Below are 24,939 nucleotides of genomic sequence, written 5' to 3' on the forward strand. Positions count from 1 at the left end.
TGTGAGCTCCGGTATGGAGCACTATGTGTGGCCATTGTACAGTATGGACAGGGGCGTAACTACCACGATTGCAGCGGTCGCCTTTGCGACCGGGCCCAGCAGGTCAGGGGCCCGGGGCCGGCAGGTCAGAGCAGGGCCGGACTGGCCATCGGGCACTTCTGGCAAATGCCAAAAGAGCCGGTGCCAGTCATGGGCCGCTCGATCCGCCTCCCCTCACCGCCGCCAACTCACCCCCCTGCCGTCGCATTCAACTATACCGGCGACTATGATGTCTACAGACGCTCCCTCTCCCATCATTCCCTGCCCTGCCTCTGACACTGCGGGTGCGCGATGATGTCATATCATCGCGCACCTGCTGTGTCCCGGGCAGACTGCAGCCGAGCCTGAGACCGGTGCAGGAAGCAACGCTGGCAGGAGGAAAGGTAAGGAGAGTGTTTTTTTTTTTTTTTTACTGGGCTGTGGGGGCATTCTCAGGGGGGGGGGCGAGAGATGCGGGCTGTGCTGTATATACCACTGTGCGGGCTGTGCTGGATATACCACTGTGTGGGCTGTGCTGGATATACCACTGTGCGGGCTGTGCTGGATATACCACTGAGCGGGCTGTGCTGGATATACCACTGTGCGGGCTGTGCTGTATAAACCACTGTGCGGGCTGTGCTGTATATACCACTGTGCGGGCTGTGCTGGATATACCACTGTGCGGGCGGTGCTGGATAGACCACTGTGCGGGCTGTGCTGGATAGACCACTGTGCGGGCTGTGCTGGATAGACCACTGTGCGGGCTGTGCTGGATAGACCACTGTGCGGGCTGTGCTGGATGCTGGATAGACCACTGTGCGGGCTGTGCTGGCACCCAACACCATGTTGCAGTGCAGGAGATTCCTCCTGCACGGCAACAGTCCGAGGCGTATCTAGGGGAAGGGGGCAGCCGGGGCACATGAGAGACAGGAAGCAGCTCCAGTCATCACGATGAGACAGCTTCTCAGTCTGTATTTTTCCCCCCTCATACATCTCATGTACGTCTGAATGAGATCGTATTTAAGAGAAAGCCAAAATAACCCCGGGACAGAAGGCGAGAGCAGGGGGGAGGTGCGGGACAGAGCCGCTTTAGTCAGGAGAAGCTGAGGAGCTGCAGCCAGTTTACATCAGCCACCCCTGTACCAGAGAGGAGATTGTGAGTTGTGTATATGAGCTGGTATCTCTGGTGTGTGTGTGTGTGTGATATCTGTAGTATGTGTGTGTGTGTGTGTGTGTGTGATATCTGTAGTGTGTGTGTGATAACTGTAGTATGTGTGTGTGTGATATCTGTAGTATGATGTGTGTGTGTGATATCTGTAGTGTGTGTGTGATATCTGTAGTATGTCTGTGTGTGTGTGTGTGATATCTGTAGTGTGTGTGTGATAACTAGTATGTGTGTGATATCTGTAATATGATGTGTGTATGTGTGATATCTGTAGTGTGTGTGTGATATCTGTAGTATGTGTGTGTGTGTGTGTGATATCTGTAGTATGTGTGTGTGTGTGTGTGATATCTGTAGTGTGTGTGTGATAACTGATGTGTGTGTGTGATATCTGTAGTGTCTGTGTGATATCTGTAGTGTGTGTGTGTGAGGCAGTGGCGTAACTACCACGGTCGCAGCTGCAAGCGGCTCTGGCAGGTCAGGGGGCCGTGTGTCCCCTTGAGCCTGTCTCCCTTATGCTTGTGTCCCCATGTGCCAGTCTCTCTTGCCCATTAGTCCCTGTGTGTCCCCATGTGCCTGTCTCCTATGTCCCCTTGTGCTTGTGTCAGTCTCCTTTGTCCCCTTGTGCTTGTGTCAGTCTCCTTTGCCCACTAGTCCCTGTGTGTCAGTCTCCCTTTCCCACTTGTCCCTGTGTGTCCCCTTGTGCTTGTATCCCTTGTCCCCTTGTGTCAGTCTCTTGCCCACTAGTCCCTGTGTGTCCCCTTGTGCCTGTCTCCCTTGTCCCCTTGTGCTTGTCCCTTGTCCCCGTGTGTCCCCTTGTGTCAGTCTCCATTGCCCACTAGTCCCCTTGTATCAGTCTCCCTTGCCCACTAGTCCCCGTGTGTCAGTCTCCCTTGCCCACTAGTCCATGTCCCCGTGTGCCAGTCTCCCTTGTCCACTAGTCCCCGTGTGCCCTTTGTGTCAGTCTCCCTTGCCCACTTGTCTCCATGTGCCCCTTGTGTCAGTCTCCATTGTCCCCTTGTGTCAGTCTCCCTTGCCCACTAGTCCCCTTGTAACCTTCTCCCCTGCCTCCTAGCCCCATGTGTCCCCTTGTGCCTGTCTTCCTTGCCCCCTTGTGCCCTCTCCCCTGCCCCCTCGTCACCATTTGCTCGTGTCTTTCTCACTGCCCCTGTATGGAGGGGCTGCATTATACTATGAGGGGGGCTGCATTGTATTCTATGGGGGTTACATTGAATTTTATGGCGGGGGGGGCCCCATTTGGAAGTTCGCACCGGGGCCCATAACTTTGTAGTTATGCCACTGCTCAGTCCCCTTGTGAGACCATGTGCTGGTGCGGTTGGCCCTGGGTTCCTCCTAATGCAGGAAAATGCCAGACCTCATGTGGCTGGAGTGTGTCAGCAGTTCCTGCAAGATGAAGGCATTGAGGCTATAGACTGGCCCACCCAGTCCCCAGACCTGAATCCGATTGAACACATCTGGGACATCATGTCTCGCACCATCCACCAACGTCACGTTGCACCACAGACTGTCCAGAAGTTGGCGGATGCTTTAGTCCACGTCTGGGAGGAGATCCCTTAGGAGACCATCCGATGCCTTATCAGGAGCATGCCCAGGCATTGTAGGGAGGTCATACAGGTACGTGGAGGCCACACACACTACTGAGCATCATTTCCTTGTCTTGAGGCATTTCCACTGAAGTTGGATCAGCCTGTAACTTCATTTTCCACTTTGATTTTGTGCATCATTCCAAATCCAGACCTCTGTGGGATATTAGTTGTAATTTACGTTGATCATTTTTAGGTTTTATTGTTCTCAACACATTCCACTATGTAATGAATAAAGATTTACAACTGGAATATTTCATTCAGTGATATCTAGGATGTGGGATTTTAGTGTTCCCTTTATTTTTTTGAGCAGTGTACTGTATATGGGTCCATCTGAAACCAGCATTTTCATCAATATCACCACGAGGAATCATGTGCTGCACCTTGTACATCCTTAGCAGCTTTCCTTTTCTCTTTGACCCTTTATGTAAACGGTATCCATTTAGTCTGTTCTTTGGGGGCACTATGCACTTTATTTTTGAAAACTTAGCAGCTTGGTACTTCTAGAAGTTTGGTCTATATAATAAGTATTATTTATCTTTTTTGTATATGTTTTTCTCCCTTCTGTCAACTTACTTGTGACCAATCTTCTACAGGTGACCTTCCATATACCCAGCCCACAATTTGCACTTCCCTCTATTGGTGGTCTTTCCCACCCTGTTTTTTATGGTTTTATAGCTACTGTTATATCAATAAAGATTATGCTTTTATTAACAATCTGGAATCATTTTTGTGTCCTCTGGTGGAGTTACCATTGCGGTCAGGGTTAGTGTGTTTTCAAACTTGCATCTGAAGTGTCTAGTATCTTCTTTTTGGGACATACGTGATTTACATTTTATACATTACAGGAAGTCTTTCCTACGTGCAGTAGCACACATTCTAATGTATATTCACTTCTGCATATCAGGAAATACTTAATAAAAAACACATTCTGCATTTGCACAACTCTATGACCCAAGAGCTTCATAAACTGACACAGCAACATCGGTGTTCTTTTGTAACAGTTTGCTACACAGAGCATAGTAGTCATCCAAAAGTGATATATTATAATATATGGGTTACATGTGTTGCCCAATGCTTAAATATTGATAGCTTATCCTTAGGAAAGGTCATTAATATCAGACTGGTTGGTGTTTGACCCCTGCCAGCCTCAATAGTCAGTTATTTGTAGCTCTCACGATGGGCAGAAATACATAGTGTACAAAGCCTAAACAGCTTGAACAGTACAGCACCATATACTATATAGTGGTCATTTTCAGGTATTGCAGCTCCTTTTTACTTCAACTTGAGCTGAGCTGCAGCACCTGAGAGCAGCCTCTACACAATGTACAGAGCTGTAATGTTCTAGGTCTGCAAACTGTGCACATCCAGCAGATTCGAAAGCTGCAAACAGCTGAATGTGGGGGACCCATGTTTCAGCTCCACCAACATATCTGAAAAAGTGATCAAAATTTAAAGGGAATCCGTCAGCAAGTTTCTGTTATGCAATCTGAGGAAAGTATGAGGTAGGGGTTAAAACACTGAATTCAGTTATGTGTCATTTATTACTTTGTGTGCTGTTGTTTACTTACACTGACTGGTTTTATCTGTAGGAGATTATCATTGCCAGGTCTGATATGCATTGGACTGCTAGTCCAGCTCTGTCCTCTCCTCTGATAAGCAGCTCATTATCTACAAACAATGTACATAAAGAGCCTGGTGTGGTCGGAGGCAGCTTTCTCAGCTCTGCTGCATTGTTATGTCTAAAAGCTCTGATTGTATCACAACTGCTGCACCCAGTGATACAGTGGGGAAAATAAGTATTTGATACACTGCTGAGTTTTCCAACCTACAAAGAATGGAGAGGTCTGTAATTTTTATCGTAGCTACACTTCAATTGTGAGACAGAATCTTAAAAAAAATCCAGAAAATCACATTGTATAATTTTTACATAATTTGCATTTTGTTGCATGAAATAAGTATTTGATACAATAGTAAAACAGAACTAAATATTTGGCACAGAAACCTTTGTTTGCAATTACAGAGGTCAGACGTTTCCTGTAGTTCTTAACCAAGTTTGTACACACTGCAGCAGGGATTTTGGCCCACTCCTCCATACAGATCTTCTCCAGATCTTCCAGGTCTCGGGGCTGTTGCTAGACAACATGGAGTTTCAGCTCCCTCCAAAGATTTTCTATTGGGTTCGGGGCTGGAGACTGGCCAGGCCACTCCAGGAAGTTGAGATGCTTCTTACGGATCCACTCCTTAGTTGCCCTGGCTGTGTGTTTTGGGTCATTGTCATACTGGAAGACCCAGCCATGACCCATCTTCAATGCTCTTACTGAGGGAAGGAGGTTGTTGGCCAAAATTTTGCAATGCATGACCCCATCCATCCTCACTTCAATACTGTGCAGTTGTCCAGTCCCCTTTGCAGAAAAGCAACCCCATAGTATAATGTTTCCCCACCATGCTTCACGGTTGGGACGGTGTTCTTGGGGTTGTACTCATCCTTCTTCTTCCTCCAAACACGGCGAGTAGAATTGATACCATAAAGTTCTCTTTTTGTCTAATCTGACCACATGACCTCATCCCATGGCTCCTCTGGATCATCCAGATGGTCATTGGCGACCTTCAAATGGGCATGAAAATGTACTGGTGTGAGCAGGAGGACCTTGCATGTCTTGCAGGATTTTATTCCACAACGGCATAGTGTGTTACTACCAGTAATGTTTGAGACTGTAGTCCCAGCGTTCTTCAGGTTATTGATCAGGTCCTCCCATGTAGATCGAGATCTTGCAAGGAGCCCCAGACCGAGGAAGATTGATAGTCATCTTGTGTTTGTTCCATTTTCTAATAATTGCACCAACAATTGTTGCCTTCTCAGAAAGTTGCTTGCCTATTGTCCTGTAGCCCATCCCAGCCTTGTGCAGGTCTACAATTTTGTCCCTGTTGTCCTTAAACAGCTCTTTGGTCTTGGCCATGGTGGAGAGGTTGGAGTGTGATTGACTGTTTTTTATACAGGTAATGAGTTCAAACAGGTGCAATTAATACGGGTAATGAGTGCAGAGTAGGTGGGATTCTTAAAGAAAAACTAACAGGTTTGTGAGAGCCAGAATTTTTGCTGGTAAAATGCTTATTTCCAGGTCACCACCTGACAGCACACTGGAGGACGTCCTTCTTAGCCATGATGGGACAGGAAACACGAGAGGTTAAAAGGACCCTCCCCCTACCACCCTTCAGTGTTTTTCCTGTCCCATTATGGATAGGAACGGCGAGAGGAAACTACCGTTCTGTGCGGGGGGATGTGGATCGGGGGGGCTTTGCCTCACCCTTCCCTCCATAAGGCGCCCGCTGGCCGACACCCGACCGAGGGTCCCTCTGCCTACCAGTGTAGCGCTGCTCCTGGTATGAGGATCGCTTCCCCCTGCCGGGGGCTCTCGATCCTTCCGTCACGCCCCCTGGTGCATGCGATCCCAGCGGCGGCCTCTGCTGATGTCGGCGTCTCCATGCGGCCGGCATGGGGATGGAAACCCTCGCTGCACCATCCTCTCTTTCCGGCCGCGCGTCACTTCCGGTTTGCGGCTGAGGGGGGCGGGCGGCGTCTCTGCAGTCGGTAGTGAGCGCGGGAGCGCTGTACAGATGAAAAGAGGAACAGAAGTATAAAGGTATGTGCAGGGGCAGTAAGCGATCTCCAGTGCAGTAACATGGAGGACGCAGCTAGAGCAGAGGGGCAGGAGTCCACAGCGCTAGTAAGTAGAGCAGGGCTCTTTGTTATGGATATCTTAAAAAAAAAAAAAAAAAAAAAATGGGGCATTATCCTAGAGTTTGTTATTTTCTATAGGCTGCCTCATTACCTGAAAAACCGTTAAAGAAACCTGGCAAAAGCAAGAAGTGCCCTATTTGTGCAGCCAAGCTGAAAGATACCTGGCAGAAACCCCTATGTGAAGCGTGCACCTGCAAAATCATAGGAGAGGAGCAGGCTTCTCTTATGTCAAATATGAGAGCCATGATAAGAGAGGAGGTCCAGGCTTCGGTATCAAGTCTGGTACTACCGCAAGCCTCACCTTCAGAGAGACCGAGCAAAAGGCAGAGGGTCGATTACTCTTCAGGAGACTCGTTATCTGCGGTATCGGATATAGGGGAGGAAGAGGAGAGCAGAGACCCTCCAGAGAGAGGGAGGAAATACTTATTCTCCGCAGCAGACACAGGAGAACTGTTGGAAGCTGTACGGCATACTATGCAGATTGAGGATCCACAACCATCTTGTTCGGTTCAAGATGAAATGTTTGGTGGCCTGCGCTCACAAACTGCGATGGTGTTTCCTGTAAATTCCCATATTAGATCCATGATTTTGGATGAATGGGAGGAGGCGGAGAAGAGATTGACTATTCCTAAAGATTTCCGACTCCGCTTGCCGTTTGACCCGGAGGATGTTAAAGAATGGGTCGATGTTCCTAAAATAGACATTCCATTGGCGAAAGTGTCCAAAAGAACCTCAATCCCCTTTGAGGACTCTTCCAACTTAAAAGAGCCCATGGACAGAAAGGCAGATGGACTTTTGAAACGGGCCTGGGAAAGTTCTTCGGCGGTTATCGGAGCTAATATTGCAGCAACATCAGTGGCTCGCTCCATGGACCTGTGGCTAAATGATCTTCAGGATCAATTAATAGCCAAAACTCCTAGAGATACTATCCTGAAATCTCTGCCTCTGTTAAAATTGGCAACCACCTTTTTAGCAGACGCGTCCGCAGAGACTGTTAGATTTGCGGCTAGAGGGCAATCTCTCTCTAATGCAGCCAGAAGAGCTATCTGGCTCAAAAGCTGGTCGGGTGATATGCACTCCAAAAATAAATTATGTTCCATACCCTTCTCTGGGGGCAGGGTCTTCGGACCAGTCCTCGACGATATCTTAGAGAAAGCCGCAGATGTAAAAAAGGGGTTCCCCGAAGAAAAGCCTAAAAAATTCCAGCCCTTTCGGAGACCCCGCTATAATCAGAAACAGGATTACAGGGGTAAAGGGAAGCAAGGTAGATGGAGCTACCAGAAAGGGGGAGATAGTAGACCCAAAACCAAGGACTCGAGTTACTCAGGTCCGAGGTCCAGCTACCATAGAAAATGACGCCATCAGAGTAGGGGGTCGTCTAGCCGGATTCCTAGAAGGTTGGAGGGAAATAACAACGAGTCCTTGGGTGTTACAAGTGGTGTCCCAGGGGTACAAAATCGAATTTTCCTCCCTTCCGCCCGAAAGATTTCTGGTGTCCAGTACACATCTAAAATCATCGTCCCCCATGTGGTCGGATATACAGGACCTCCTAAAAATGGCAGCAATTGTTCCGGTCCCCTCTCAAGAAGAGTACAGAGGTCATTACTCGAATCTCTTCTCAATAACAAAACCATCAGGAGAGTCGAGAACAATTATAAATCTGAAGCACCTAAACAACTGGGTGGTATACAAAAGGTTCAAAATGGAGTCGATTCGGTCTACCATTCCTCTGTTGGGAAAGGGTATGGTGATGTGCACTCTGGACCTAAAGAGTGCATATTACCATGTTCCCATTTACTTAAACCACCAAAAGTTCCTGCGGTTCGCGGTAAACATGGAAGGGAAAATCTATCACTTTCAGTTTCGCTGTCTCCCCTTCGGCCTGGCGTCGGCTCCCAGAGTTTTTACAAAACTTATGGTAGAGGTAGTCGCATATCTGAGAAATCAGGATTTGTTGGTAATCCCTTACCTAGACGACTTTTTGGTAGCGGCAGAGTCAGTAAACCAGCTCAGGATCAACTGTCAGTTCCTCATATCCACTCTAGAGAGTCTCGGATGGATCATAAACTGGGAGAAGTCAGATCTAATACCAAAATCCAGAATAAAATTCCTAGGAGTCATGCTCGACTCGGAAACAAGAATGTCCTACCTTCCGGAAGACAGGCTAAAGGGTATAGTAAAAAAGGTCCATCTTTTCTCCCGAGGCCGAAATACGATCAGAGACGGGATGATAATACTGGGGCTAATGACGGCCTGTATCCCTTGCGTGAGATGGAGTCAGTTTCATTCCCGACAGCTTCAGCAGGGAGTTCTGAAGAGCTGGAACAGAACGCAAAATTCTCTAAATCAAAGACTAAATCTTTCTTTTCAGATCAAGAGGTCTCTGGTATGGTGGACTCTCTCCAAAAATCTCCGGCTGGGAGTACCATGGCTCCAAACTCCGAGTGTGTCAGTCACGACAGACGCAAGTCAGGAAGGTTGGGGAGGTCATGTCCTGGGAAGATATTTCCAAGGTCGCTGGGAAAGAAAGGACAGCAAGAAGTCATCAAACCACAGAGAGTTGCATGCGGTTTGGAAGGTCTTAACGGCGGCACAACATTTGCTGAAGAACAAGCATGTAAAGATCTTCTCGGACAATACGACGACCGTAGCCTTCCTTCGACACCAGGGGGGCCCAAGACATCTGGCATTGCAAGATCTAGCAGAACAGATCTTCAAGTGGGCAGAGAAGTCGGTGCGGTCAATCTCGGCGGTACATCTGGAGGGATCCAAGAACCAGTTGGCGGATTTCCTGAGCAGGAAAAGTGTATCCCCTACAGAGTGGGAACTAAACGACGAAGTATTCAGGGATCTTTGTCATCGTTGGGGGAAGCCGGCTGTGGATCTATTTGCTACAAAGCAAAACGCAAAAGTCAAGACCTTTTACTCCCTAAACCCCTGGGAAAGCCCAGCTGCGATCGATGCCCTGTCACAGCCTTGGAACGACGGTCTTCTGTATGCGTTTCCACCTCTGGCATTGATTCCAAGAGCACTCAGGAAAATCTGCGAGGACGGGGCCAAAGTCATCCTCATAGCTCCTCACTGGCCGAAACGAAGTTGGTTTCCAATGCTAAAGAGATTATCAGTGGAAGAACCCTTCCGGTTACCAGACAGAGAGGATCTTCTTCTACAAGGTCCAGTTCTACACCAGAACCCAGGAGCGCTTCAGTTGGCAGCCTGGATCCTGAACGGAAGGTCTTGAGGGCAAAAGGTCTTTCAGATGACGTCATTTCTACCCTTCAAGCCAGCAGGAAGCCGGTGACATCTGCCATCTACACAAAAATATGGAAAACATTCTGTGGATTCTGTGGGAAGATGACAGTTGATACTGACCATCCAGATATCCCAAAAATTCTTGACTTCTTGCAGTCAGGATTTCAGAAAGGTCTCAGACCAAGTACATTAAGAGTCCAGATAGCGGCCCTAAGTGTATTTTTTGATTTTTCTTTATCTACTCACCCCTGGATTAGTCGATTCTCTAGAGCAGTCCAGAGGCTAAGGCCATTTATTAGGAAATCAGTCCCACCGTGGGATCTTAATCTGGTCCTGAATTTTCTCTGTGATCAGTCCTGGGATATATCGGGAGACATAGACATCAACAAACTCTCTCTTAAAACCGCGTTTTTAGTTGCGATCACATCGGCAAAAAGGTTGGGGGAACTACAGGCTCTTTCGGTACAGAACCCGTATTTACAGATCTTCGATGATAAAATAGTACTAAAGCTTGATCCGGCCTTTCTCCCTAAGGTCGTTTCTGATACTAATATGAATCAGGAGATTGTTTTACCGTCTTTTTGCCAATTCCCTAAAAATCAAAAAGAAAGATTTTTTCATAACCTTGATGTAAGAGAATCAGTACTCAGGTACCTTGATCTATCTAGACCCTGGAGACAGGACAATAACTTGTTTGTTCAGTTCAGGGGTTCAAATAAGGGGAAAAAAGCGTCTAAAGCGACTATCGCACGGTGGATAAAATCTACAATTGATTTAGCCTACAAAGCTAAAGGTCTAAATTCCCCGGTTAATCTTAAAGCCCACTCATCTAGGGCCATGGCCACATCATGGGCGGAGAAAGGGGGGGCTACGGCAGACCAGATCTGTAGAGCTGCATCATGGTCTAATCTTAGTACCTTTTCTAAACACTATAAACTAGATGTAGTTTCGCCTCAGTTGGCTTTTGGTAGGAAGGTACTTCAAGCAGTGGTCCCACCCTGAATACCATTCTCCTTTGGTATTTCTCCAGTGTGCTGTCAGGTGGTGACCTGGAAAACAGTAATTAGACTTACTGGTAATTGTATTTCCAGGAATCCATCCTGACAGCACTGTTAGTTCCCTCCCTATGGTTTGATCTTTATACTTATGTGATGTAACATTTGTATGATTGATTATCTTGTTGTAATAAAACTTGTTTTTGCATCCATCCAGATGTGTTACTTTGGAAAAACACTGAAGGGTGGTAGGGGGAGGGTCCTTTTAACCTCTCGTGTTTCCTGTCCCATCATGGCTAAGAAGGACGTCCTCCAGTGTGCTGTCAGGATGGATTCCTGGAAATACAATTACCAGTAAGTCTAATTACTGTTTTCATGCAATAAAATGAAATTTTGCTATCTAAAAATCATACAATGTGATTCTCTGTTTTTTATTTTTAGATTCTGTATCTCCCAGTTGAAGTGTACCTACGATAAAAATTATAGACCTCTCCATTCAGAGGTGTATCTAGCCTTTCCTGCACCCGGGGCAAAGGATCGGTTTGGCGCCCCCCCCCCCCCCCCCCCAAGCCTTCCCCATTTGAACCTTAACTCTATTGAAACTGTATGACTAAGCCAAGGTACATTCCTGAATCCCCATAATGTTAAAATAGATACCAATAAAAGTAAAATTAATTGAGACATCAGTAGGTTAAGTGTTTTTGAATATCCATATTGAATCAGGAGCCCCATATAATCCTGCATAAAGGTTAATAATGGCCCCATAAGATGCTCCATAAAGATATTTGCCCCATATAGTGCTGCACAAACGTTAATTATGGCCCCATAAGATACTCCATATAGACACTTGCCCCATATAGTGCTGCATAAACGTTATGGCCCCATAAGATGCCCCATACAGACACTTGCCCCATATAGTGCTGCACAAACGTTAATTATGGCCCCATAAGATGCTCCATAAAGATATTTGCCCCATATAGTGCTGCACAAACGTTATGGCCCCATAAGATGCTCTATATAGACATTTGCCCCATATAGTGCTGCACAAACGTTATGGCCCCATAAGATGCCCCATACAGACACTTGCCCCGTTTGCTGTTGCTGCGATAAAAAAAATCACATACTCACCTCTCCGTCACTCAGGCCTCCGGCACTTGCGATATTCACCTGCTCCTCGTTCCAGCCGCCGCTCCATCTTCAGCACTGATGTTCAGGCAGAGGGCGCGCACTAACTACCTCACTGCGCCCTCTGACCTCAGCATCACTGCTGAAGACAGAGCGGTGCCGGAACGAGGAGCAGGTGAATATCGCGCAGCACTCCCCTCCCCGTTATACTCACCTGCTCCTGGCACGGTGCAGTCCCTGCTTCCCCGGCACCGGCAGCTTCTTCCTGTACTGAGCGGTCACCGTTACTGCTCGTTACAGTAATGAATATGCGGCTCCACCCCTATGGGAGGTGGAGCCGCATATTCATTACTGTAATGAGTGGTACCATGTGACCGCTCAGTACAGGACGAGGAGGCTCCTTGGACCGCCGCATCATCAGGTGGCCCGCTGGCGCCCCCCTGTCGGCTGCGCCTGGGGCACATGCCCCGGCTGCCCCCCCTGGATACGCCACTGTCTCTATTCTTTGTAGGTTGGAAAACTTGTAAAATCAGTAGTGTGTCAAATACTTATTTCCCTAACTGTACATCGTTGGATCCACTTTTTTTTGCCTACATCATGCTGCTCTCAGATGATGTAGAAAAAACCCAGTGACAGATTCCCTTTAAGTCGTAGACAACACCTTTAGGTCTCAGCACTGTGAAGATCAGTCCAGTTATGATAAATAAACAAACAAAAACCTACAGTTGTGCTCAAAAGTTTACATAAACCGGCAGGAGTTTTGCTTTCTTGGCCTTTTTTCAGAGAATATGATTGATAACACCAACACTTTTTCTCCACTCATGGTTTGTGGTTGGGTGAAGCCATTTATTGTCAAACTACTGTGTTTTCTCTTTTTAAATCATAATGATAACCGAAAACATCCACATGATCCTGATCAAAAGTTCACATACCCCATTTCTTAATACCGTGTATTGCCCCCTCTAACATCAATGACAGCTTGAAGTCTTTTATTCTCTGGAAAAAGGCCAAGAAAGCAAAAATTCTGCCGGCGTATGTAAACTTCTGAGCACAACTGTATATAGTAAAAAAAATCCCAAAAATAAGAATCAATTAATTTGTACCATGAATACCAAAATACAAAGCATAAACCAAAAAGAAATATTCACAGAAAAATTGTATACAACATAAACGTTTATTGATAAATATTAAAAACATGATTACACAACAGTAAGGAAAATAAAAATTACACAAGACATTATTATGTAAGAAAGATGTGGTTAAAAAACGATATATAAAACAGTGATATATGAGAGGGCAGGATATGTCACCCAGATTGGCAAAAAAATAAATCAAAATAATAATACATCCATAATAGCAGTCAAAATTATTGGGGCTGCTGTACAATCATTAGTCAATAGTAAAGATACATTAATTCATAACATAAAGTGCATAACGCTGTAATTAATTAATGTAAATATTAATAACTTAATATATGTTGGAAATAAATGTATCTTTATAAAAGGATATTGGGTGATATGGCAAGAACAGTAACTGCATACAATTACCGTATATACTCGAGTATAAGCCGACCCGAGTATAAGTCGACCCCCCTAATTTTGCCACAAAAAACTGGGAAAACTTATTGACTCGAGTATAAGCCTAGGGTGGAAAATACAGCAGCTACCGGTGAATTTCAAAAATAAAAATAAATGCTCCATACCGTTCATTATTGCCCCAAAGGAGGTTCCATATAAAGCTGTGCCATATATAATGCTCCATACCGTTGATTATTGCCCCATAGATGCTCCATATATAGCAGTGCCATATAGAATGCTCTGCACCATTCATTATGGCCCCATAGATGCCCCATATACAATGCTCTGCACCGTTCATTATGGCCCCATAGATGCTCCATATAAAGCAGTGCCATATATGCTCTGCACTGTTCATTATGGCCCCATAGATGCTCCATATAAAGCAGTGCCATATATGCTCTGCACTGTTCATTATTGCCCCATAGATGCTCCTTATAAAGCAGTGCCATATATGCTCTGCACTGTTCATTGTTGCCCCATAGATGTGCCATATAAATCTGTGCCATATATAGTGCTCTGCACCGTTGCCCCATAGATGTGCCATATAAAGCAGTGCCATATATAATGCTCTGCACCGTTGCCCCATAGATGTGCCATATAAAGCAGTGCCATATATAATGCTCTGCACCATTGCCCCATAGATGTGCCATATAAAGCAGTGCCATATATAATGCTCTGCACCATTGCCCCATAGATGTGCCATATAAATCTGTGCCATATATAATACTCTGCACCGTTGCCCCATAGATGTGCCATATAAATCTGTGCCATATATAACGCTGCTGCTGCAATAAAAAAAAAAAAAAACACATACTCACCTCTCTTGCTTGCAGCTCCTCAGCGTCCCGTCCCGGCGTCTCTCTGCACTGACTGATCAGGCAGAGGGCGGCGCGCACACTATATGCGTCATCGCGCCCTCTGACCTGAACAGTCAGAACAAGAGGACGCGAAGACGGAGCGGCGCCCGGCGGGTGGATCGTGGACAGGTGAATATAAAATACTCACCTAGTCCCGGCGCTCCTGGCGCTCCCCCTGCCTGTCACACTGTCTTCGGTGCCGCAGCTCTTCCTCTATCAGCGGTCACTGGCACCGCTGATTAGAGAAATGAATAGGCGGCTCCGCCCCTATGGGAGTGGAGTCCATAATCATTTCTCTAATGAGCGGTCGCACGTGACCGCTGAACAGGGGAGGAGCTGCGGCACCTGAAGACAGTGTGACAGGCAGGGGGAGCATCAGGATCGCCGGGACTAGGTGAGTATGCCTCAGCGCCCTCTCCCCCTCACCCGCCGACCCCACCGCCGACCGTGACTCGAGTATAAGCTGAGAGGGGCACTTTTAGCCCAAAAATTTGGGCTGAAAATCTCGGCTTATACTCGAGTATATACGGTATATTATTAACCAAAAAAAAGGAAGGTGCAATAGTGCAATAACAGACATATAACTGCAACAGCAACCACAAGGTAAAATATAAAAAGATAAATTGACTGGAAATAATTCATAGTTGTAATCGCTATCTTCTAAGCGTAGTCAGAAGCTACATCATAAGCTGCCAAAACAGTCTACCTTGTGGTGGTGGCAGCTTAAAAAATCTTTTGGTCAAAACGAAAGCTAATGGCTGTGTATGTGATATGGTGTTAATGTGTGATTGATGAGGAAGTGGTGCAGAATAGAGTTTTTCCAAGAGTGAGGGTGGGACTGTGGAAGGATTGAGGGGTGGAGGCAGAGATGGGGGTGAAGCCTGGGTGGAGTCTCAAATTTCTAGCGTCAGCCCTGTACTCTTCCGTGACCCCAACAAATATGGGGGGGGGGTTTCCAAGGCGGGGGCCCAATTAGATCTTTTGCTATGCGGTCCCATGATGTCTATGTATGCCCCTGCCTAATACATTCAACACAAAAAACGTATTTTAACAGTCATTTTCTGATGACACATTTAACCCCTTTCTGACATTAGACGTACTATCCCGTCAAGGTGGTCTGGGCCCCTATGACCACCGACGGGATAGCACGTCATCACCGATCAGCCACACTCACGGGGGGAGCGCGGCCGGGTGTCAGCTGAATATCACAGCTGACATCCGGCACTATGTGCCAGGAGCAGTCACGGACCGCTCCTGGCACAATAACCCCCGGAACACTACGATCAAACATGATTGCAGCATTCCGGCGGCACAGGGAAGCATCGCGCAGGGAGGGGGCTTCCTGCGTGCTTGACTGAGACCCTCGGAACAACGCAATGTGATCGCGTTGTTCTTAGCGTCTCCTCCCTGCAGGCCCCGGATCCAAAATGGCCGCGAGGCTCCTTCTGGGTCCTGCAGGGAGGCGGCTTGGCAGGCGTCGGCAAGCCTGCAGCATTGCCTATCAGATCGCTGATCTGACACAGTGCTGTGCAGAGTGTCACATCAGCGATCTGACGCTATAGCATGATGTCCAACCCTGGGACAAAGAAAAAAAGTAATAAAAAAATATTTACATGTGTAAAAAAAAAAAAATCCTAAATAAATAAAAAAATATATATATATTGTTCCAATAAATATATTTCTTTATGTAAACAAATTGAAAAAAACAATAAAAGTAAACATATTTGGTATCGCCGCGTCCGTAAAGACCCAAGTTATAAAAGTGTCCCACTAGTTAACCCCTTCAGTGAACACCGTAAAAAAAGAAACGAAGCAAAAAACAATGCTTTATAATCATACCGCCGAACAAAGAGTGGAATAACACATGATCAAAAAGACGGATAGAAATAAACATGGTACTGCCAAAAACGTCATCTTGTCCAGCAAAAAATGAGCTGCAATACAGCATCATCAGCAAAAAAAATAAAAAAGTTATAGCCCTCAGAATAAAGCAATGCAAAAATAATTATTTTTTCTATAAAATATTTTTTATACTATAAAAGAGCCAAAACATATAAAAATGATATAAATGAGGTATCGCTGTAATCGTACTGACCCGAAGAATAAAACTGCTTTATCAATTTTACCAAACGCGGAATGGTATAAACGCCCCCCCAAAAAGAAATTCACGAATTTCTGTTTTTTGTTCATTCTGCCTAACAAAAATCAGAATAAAAAGCGATCAAAAAATGTCATGTGCCCGAAAATGGTACCAATAAAAACGTCAACTTGTCCCGCAAAAAACAAGACCTCACATGACTCTGTGGACAAAAATATAGAAAAATTATAGCTCTCAGAATGTGGTAACGCGAAAAATATTTTTTGCAATAAAAAGCGTCTTAGGCTACTTTCACACTTGCGTCGTTTGGCCTCCGTCGCAATGCGTCGTTTTGGAAAAAAAACGCATCCTGCAAATGTGCCCACAGGATGCGTTTTTTTCCCATAGACTTGTATTAGCGATGGATCGCGACGTATGGGCACACGTTTCGTCCGTCGTGCAGCTTATGATGTAGCTTCTGACTACACTGCATTGGAATTTGGCGAACCGTCCTCTGGAAAAAACGTTCAATGTAACGTTTTTTGTCTGCGTCGGAAAAATGTGTAGCGACGGATCCTGCGGCATACATCGTTGGCTAGAATGGAAGCCTATGGACGCAGGATCCGCCGTGACATGTCGTATGACGGAATCCAGCGCTGAAATATGTTTTTTTACACTGAGAATGCTCAGAATCAGGATTTAGTAGCCAATTGGCCAGACAGCCCCAAATCTATATAAACCTTGCCTGGTGCATCACCCCCAAATGTGCCAGCAAGACTCCTGCCAGCATCCAGCCAGAAGCCAGCCAGCATCCAGCCAGAATCTGTGTGTGTTTGCGTGCGCCTGTGAACTATTATTGCCAGCCTATTGGTCTCAAAAATAACATCAGAACATATGGTCGCAATCTTCACAAGCACTCCTTCCATCTCTGCCACTTTCTCCAAACCCTGTCAAAGATGGGTGTAAAAACAGTCAATATATAGGTTTCCCTTAAAACGGATTCGTCAAAAAACGGATGAAACGGATGGTAAAAACGGACAAGATGGATGCAACGGATCCAGTTTTTTGACAGAACCATCTAGCGGATCCGTCAAAATACTGTATGCGTTGCATCCGTTTTTCACTATTTTTTACGCATCCGTCGATACGTCGCGCCGACGCAATGTGACGGCCACCAGACGACGCAAGTGTGAAAGAAGCCTTAGTGTGTGACAGCTGCCAAACATAAAAACCCCCTATAAATAGTAAATCAAACCCCCCTTTATCACCGCCTTAATTAGGGAAAAATAATAAAATAAAAAAATGTATTTATTTCCATTTTCCCATTAGGGTTAGGGTTCGGGCTGAAGTTAGGGTTGGGGATAAAGTTAGGGTTAGGGTTGGGGCTAAAGTTAGTGTTAGGGTTGGGGCTAAAGCTAGGGTTAGGGTTGGGGCTAAAGTTAGGGTTGGGGCTAAAGTTAGGGTTGGGGTTAGGGTTTGGATTACATTTACGGTTGGGTTAGGGGTGTGTCAGGGTTAGGGGTATGGTTAGGGTTGGGATTAGGGTTAGGGGTGTGTTGGGGTTGGGATTAGGGTTAGGGGTGTGTTCGGGTTAAGGGTGTGGTTAGGGTTGGGTTTAGGGGTGTGTTGGGGTTAGGGGTGTGGTTAGGGTTGGAATTAGGGTTAGGGGTGTGTTGGGGTTAGGGTTGGATTTAGAATTGGGAGGTTTCCACACCAGGGGCTCTGCAAACGCAACATGATGTCAGATCTCAATCCATACAATTCTGCGTTGAAAAAGTAAAATGGTGCTCCTTCCCTTCCGAGCTCTGCTGTGCACCCAAACAGTGGTTTTCCCCCACATATGGGGTATCAGCCTACCCAGGACAAATTGGAAAACAACTTTTGAGGTCCAATTTCTCCTGTTACTCTTGGGAAAATACAAAACTGGGGTCTAAAAAGTCATTTTTGTGGAAAAAAAGGATTTTTTTATTTTCACGGCTCTGTGTTATAAACTTTAGTGAAACACTTGGGATTTCAAAGTTCTCACAACACATCTAGAAAGTTCCTTGGGGGGTCTAGGTTCCAATATGGGGTCACTTGTGGGGGTTTCCACTGATTAGGTACATCAGGGGCTCTGCAAACGCAACGTGACGCCCGCAGACCATTCCATCAAAGTCTGCATTCCAAAACGCCACTTCTTCCCTTCCGAGCTCTGCCATGCGCCCAAACAGTAGTTTTCTCCCACATATGGGGTATCAGCGTACTCAGGTCAAATTGCACAACACCTTTTGGGGTCTAATTTCTCCTGTTACCCTTGGGAAAATACAAAACTGGGGGCTAAAAAATCATTTTTGTTGGAAAAAAAAGATTTTTTATTTTCACGGCTCTGCGTTATAAACTTTAGTGAAACACTTGGGGGTTCAAAGTTCTCACAACACATCTAGATAAGTTCCTTGGGGGGTCTAGTTTCCAATATGGTGTCACTTGTGGGGGGATTCTACTGTTTGGGTACATCAGGGTTTCTGCAAATGCAACGTGACACCCGCAGACCATTCCATCAAAGTCTGCGTTCCAAAACACCACTTCTTCCCTTCCGAGCTCTGCCATGCGCCCAAACAGTAGTTTTCTCCAACATATGGGGTATTCTCATACTCAGAACAAATTGTACAACAACCTTTTGTGTCCAATTTCTCCAGATACCCTTGGGAAAATACAAAATTGGGGGCTAAAAGATAATTTTTGTGGAAAAAAAATGATTTTTTTAATTTTCACGGCTCTACATTATAAACTTCTGTGAACCACTTGGGGGTTCAAAGTGCTCACCACACATCTAGATAAGTTACTTAGGGTGTCTACTTTCCCAAATGGAGTCACTTTTGGGGGGTTTCCACTGTTTAGGCACATCAGGGGCCAAACGAGACATGGCGTCCGATCTCAATTCCAGCCAATTTTGCATTGAAAAGTCAAATGGCGCTCTTTCCCTTCCCAGCTCTGCCATGCGCCCAAACAGTGGTTTACCCCCACATATGGGGTATCGGCGTACTCAGGACAAATTGCACAACAACTTTTGTGGTCCAATTTCTCCTATTACCCTTGGTAAAATAAAACAAATTGGATCTGAATTATTTTTTTTGTGAAAAAAAATTAAATCTTCATTTTTTTTTAAAACATCCCAAAAATTCCTGTGAAACACCTGAAGGGTTAATAAACTTCTTGAATGTGGTTCTGAGCACCTTGAGGGGTGCAGTTTTTAGAATGGTGTCACACTTGGGTATTTTCTATCAAATAGACCCCTCAAAGTGACTTCAAATGTGATATGGTCTGTTATGATCCTTAGTGGCTGAAGATCACGAATAGACCAGCAAGTGAATAAACTAAGGACAAGCTCTAGGGAGATGGTAACTGGACTGATCGCAAAACTGAACCTATCCAACACAAATAGAGGTAGCCGGTGAACGTGCCTAAAAAAATTCCTAGACGTCTCGAGCCAGCCTGAGGAACTAGCTACCCCTAAAGAGAAACAAAGACCTCGCTTGCCTCCAGAGAAATAATCCCCAAAGATATAGAAGCCCCCAACAAATATTAACGGTGAAGTAAGAAGAAGGCACATACGTAGGGATGAAATCAGATTCAGCAAAAGAGGCCCACTAGTACTAGAAAGCAGAAAATAGAGCAGGGGTCTATGCGATCAATAAAAAACCCTTACAAAATATCCATCCTGAGATTTCAAGAACCCACGCACCAACTAAGGGTGTGTGGGGAGAAACTCAGTCCACTAGAGCATCCAGCAAGCGAGGGAATCACATTTTAGCAAGCTGGACAAGAAAACATGATAAACACTGCTGATCAAAAAATGAGCAAACAAAACTTAGCTTGTCCTGGATGGACTGGGAGCAAGGTAGTCAGAAGGAATCTGAGTAGCACTGATTACATCGACAGCCGGCAACAAGTGAAAGCAAAACAGAGCTATATAGGAACCTCCCAGAGGATAACGAACCAGCTGATAGCCAGAGACCAGCAGGATAACAAACAAAGCCACCAGGGGGAGCCCAAAGCAAAAGTCACACCATACCACCAGTGACCACAAGAGGGAGCCTGAAAACAGAGTTCACAACAATGGTCCCTAAAAAAACAAGGTGTTGTAAAAATGAGAAATTGCTGGTCAACTTTTAACCCTTATAACTCCCTAACAAAAAAAAATGTTGGTTCCAAAATTGTGCTGATGTAAAGTAGACATGTGGAAATGTTACTTATTAAGTATTTTGTGTGACATATCTCTGTGATTTAAGGGCATGAAATTTCAAAGTTGGAAAATTGCAAAATTTTCAACATTTTTGCCAAATTTCCATTTTTTTCACAAATAAACTGAAGTAATGTTAAATAAATTTTACCACTAACATGAAGTTCAATATGTCATGAGAAAATAATGTCAGAATCACCGGGATCCATGCAAGCGTTCCAGAGTTATAACCTCATAAATGGACAGTGGTCAGAATTGTAAAATTTGACCTGTTCATTAACGTGCAAACCACCCTTTAATTTAACATACCTAAATCTGAAAACACATTCCATTTAATATATCTAATTGTCGGGAGTGTACCCAAAAATGTTTGGGCCTTAAATATTTCAGGTATTGGAGCACCACTATTTTAAAGATCTAGATTTTATTTTAACATGTTTTCAAACATAGAACTCTAAAAGCACATCTTAATCTGTTTTCCTCATTAAGGTAAAAGTGCATTTACACTGCAAAATTATTGTGAATTAGCGTTCCTGAAGTCTAAACCTAAACACGCTGACAATGAACCGCAAAATGAGCAAAATGCTTGTTCGTCAACTGAAAAGATCTTTTGATTTTCCCAAAAGATCATCATTCTCGGAAGCGCACTATCCTGTATAAACACGACCTGTGCTGCCGAGAACAATTGCAGCCTTTGTGCACGGAGTAATCTATCATATATAGTTCAGTGCACATCTGAACCAGGGTTAACCTGTGTATACAGGCAATTAAACGATCGTCGAGCGGTAAAAATATTGTTGGTTGGCAGCTGTTTAAGGCTGTGTGCAAATGCCTGAAAAAGCACCCCATAAAATGAACATAATGCACAGTAACGTGCAAAGTGACAATTCTCTGCATATGTTGCCCAGGGCCCTGCGCTCTAAGGGGGCCCACCCGAAGCTAGGCTACTGTAACTGTATTGGTGTGCACAGCAAACCTATACAGTTACACTCTGTGGCAGAGCAGGGAGACACGATCTCCCTGCTCTGCCACCTGGCCGCTATGGGACCCCTGAGAAGGCGGTGGTGGGCCCGGTGCAAGCAGTGGGCCCCTGGCCCGTCATCGCAGGGTCAGCTGTATCGGCTGAATACTGATCAAGCTGACCGCAGTGATGAGAGAGGAAGCTCATCCCCCTGTCAGAGTCTGACATCATGACGTCACCGACGCTGACACTGACAGTGGGCGCGATGAAGACAGTACTTGGCACCTGCAGTTGGAGATGAGTGGGAGCAGCGCAGGAACCAGGAGGAAGAGAGGTGAGTATTTACTTTATGGGGCTACATTACACTACAGATGGTGGCTATGGGGGTGCATTATACTACAGAAGGTGGCTATGGGGCTGCATTACACTACAGACGGTGGCTATGGGGCTGCATTATACTACAGAGGGTGGCTATGGGGGTGCATTATACTACAGAGGGTGCCTATGGGGGTGCATTACATTATAGAGGCTGCCTATAGGGGTGCATTATATTATATAGAGTCTGCCTATGGGGAGTGCATTATACTATATGGAGGCCTATGGGGAGTGCATTATGCTATATTGAGGACTATCTGGTGTATTATGCTATATGAAAGCTATATAGAGGGACATCATACAGTGTGGAGATTACAGTGAGGGGGCCATCATACAGTGTTGGAGCCATTAAACAGTTTGGGGTATATTAAGGGGTCAGTATATATACAGTGAGGGAGCACTGTACTGTGTATAAGAGTGCATCATATTGTGTATAGAGGAGCTGTAAAGGGGGGAGGGTCAAGACATTATTAAATGTAAAGTGGGCACTTATTGTTTTAGGGGAATTCAGGTTACTGTGACTGTCACGGGGCACACGGGGCAATATTATTTTTTAGGGGACAAAATGTGGGCACTGTTTTCTAGGGCACTTGCACCCGGCATTACTATATTATAGAGAGTTGCATTAGAATTTAGAGGGTACAGAGAACCACACAGCAGGTGCAGTAATAGGGACACATACGGCAGAAGCATCTCAGTATTGGGGTACCAGAAAGATGAGGAGTGTGTGTAGGTTGGGAATAGATGGTGACATTCTGAAAATGTGAGATGTGAAATGTGTCTTTGTTGTATTCTCTGCAGCCGAGTACTGGCTGGAGGAAGTCATCTTGTCGGTCTGGGCCAGATGGAAAAGACGGGAAAAGTGAACGATTCCATCAGAAAGAATGTCAGCAGTAAGTCACTATCTGTAACTGTACTGTGATCTCTTTTATGTTCTGTAGGACTGGTATCTACCACTGACCCAGTGGCATAATTTGAAACTCATGGGCCCCGATGCGAAAGCAATAGTCAGCAATAGACAGCAATAGTCTTTTTCTATAGGCAAAGGGACTTTTAGGGCCCCCTAGGCTCCAGGGCCCGGGTGTGATTGCAACCCCTGCACCTGTTGTAGTTACACCCCTGCACTGACCATATGGCGGTAATATCAATATTGGTCTTTATATAGAGATTATTTTCAGCAACAGCGAGGTCATCTGCTCAGGTTCTCCTCCACTATTAGGGTGCGTCATCCAGTTATAATCAAGGTTACCTGGTTAGGGGCCCACTCAGAAGTCCCCCCCCCCCCCGAACCAAAACCCTAACTACGCCTCTGCTCATACTACGTATTGCATAGTGCAAATGCACAGTGTAAATGGACCCTTAGAGTCCTTGTGGCTTTTGCATACATAGAGGACTGCCTATAGATACAGACACTGTGAAAGGAATAATGCTGAGTGAGGGAACTTTTATTATGTGCACATTTAAAAGCTTCTAAAGTAATGATTCTGGCACAAGAATTCACTTAAGTTATTGATTCTGTTTTTATTTCTGTTTCTTTAGATTGACTCATATGATATGACCATATCCGAAGACATTGGAGAGATTCAGTTAATAAATATTGAAAAACATAAATATTGGTATAAAGATGACTGGTATTGTCGGCACATAACAGTTAAGACTCCCACAGGAGATTATTTGGAGTTCCCATGCTACAGATGGATTACTAATGATAAGGAAATAAATCTTCGTGAAGGAACAGGTTAGTTCAGTTGTGATAGTATCAGCTATTTTCTTTACTGAAAAAATGTAAGAAGACGCTAAATAGTATGGGTACCCTAATAACTAGCCATGTGGCCCTACAAGGAGAGAAAGGTGACACCCACTTTATTGACAAGCTATTATTATTCTTATTTATTTATTTATATAACACCATTTATTCCATGGTGCTGTACATGAGAAAGGGGTTACATACAGAGTTATAGCGGCAGCTCGGGTGGTGGTGGGGCAGCAGCTAGGATGGTGGTAAGACGTCAGAATGGTTATTGTAGGCTGTAGGCTTTCCTGAAGAGATGGGTTTTCAGGTTCCACCTGAAGGATCCGAGGTTGGTGGATAATCAGATGTGTTGAGACGAGGAATTCCAGAAGATGGGGGATATTCGAGAGAAATCTTGGAGGCGGTTGTGTGAGGAGCGAATAAGTGTGGAGGAGAGTAGGAGGTCTTGGGAGGATTGAAGATTACGTGAGGGAAGATATTGGGAGATTAGTTAAGAGATATAGGGAGGGGACAGGTTGTGGATGGCTTTGTAGATCAATGTTAGTAGTTTTCACTGGATTCATTGGGAAATTGGGAGCCAGTGGAGGGATTTGCAGAGGGGAGAAACAGGGGAGTAGCGAGGAGAGAGGTGGATTAGCCAGGCAGCAGAGTTGAGGACAGACTGGAGTGGTGCAAGAGAGTTAGCAGGAAGGTCACAGAGGAGGGTGTTGTAGTAGTCGAAGCGGGAGATGATGAGGGCATGCACGAGAGTTTTATTAGATTGAGGGCTGAGGAAGGGACGGATTCTGGCAATATTTTAGAGTTGGAGGCGATAGGAGGTGGCAAGAGTTTGGACTTGCGGTTTGAAGGACAGGGCAGAGTCGAGTGTTACCCCGAGGCAGCGGATTTCAGGTGCGGGAGAAAGCGTGATGCCGTTTACCATAATAGATAGATCAGGTAGGGGGGATACGCGAGATGGGGGAAAGATGATGAGTTCGGTTTTGTCTACATTGAGTTTTAGGAAACGAGAGGCGAAGAAGGAGGATATGGCTGATAGACACTCTGGGATTCTGGACAGCTGAGAGGTGACATCTGGGCCAGGGAGGTAGATCTGAGTGTCATCCGCATACAGGTGGTACTGGAAGCCATGGGACTTTATGAGTTGTCCTAGGTCAAGGATATAGATGGAAAATGTAGGGGCCCCAGGAAAGAGCCTTGAGGAACTCCAACAGAGAGTGGGCGG

The 24,939-nt window shown here is 45.5% G+C and overlaps 1 protein-coding gene across 1 annotated transcript in view; it reads left to right on the forward strand.

Moving 5' to 3' along the window:
- The window catches only part of ALOX5 (arachidonate 5-lipoxygenase), a 153,554-nt gene that overhangs the window by 18,094 nt on the left and 110,521 nt on the right, over window positions 1-24,939 (forward strand). The window contains exon 2 of the mRNA XM_077259082.1: window positions 23,504-23,702. Within this exon, the coding sequence (XP_077115197.1) occupies window positions 23,504-23,702 (199 nt within the window). The remainder of the gene's footprint in view (window positions 1-23,503; window positions 23,703-24,939) is intronic.

This window comes from Ranitomeya variabilis, chromosome 4 (assembly GCF_051348905.1).
Source record: "Ranitomeya variabilis isolate aRanVar5 chromosome 4, aRanVar5.hap1, whole genome shotgun sequence".
Taxonomy (NCBI): Eukaryota; Metazoa; Chordata; class Amphibia; order Anura; family Dendrobatidae; genus Ranitomeya; species Ranitomeya variabilis.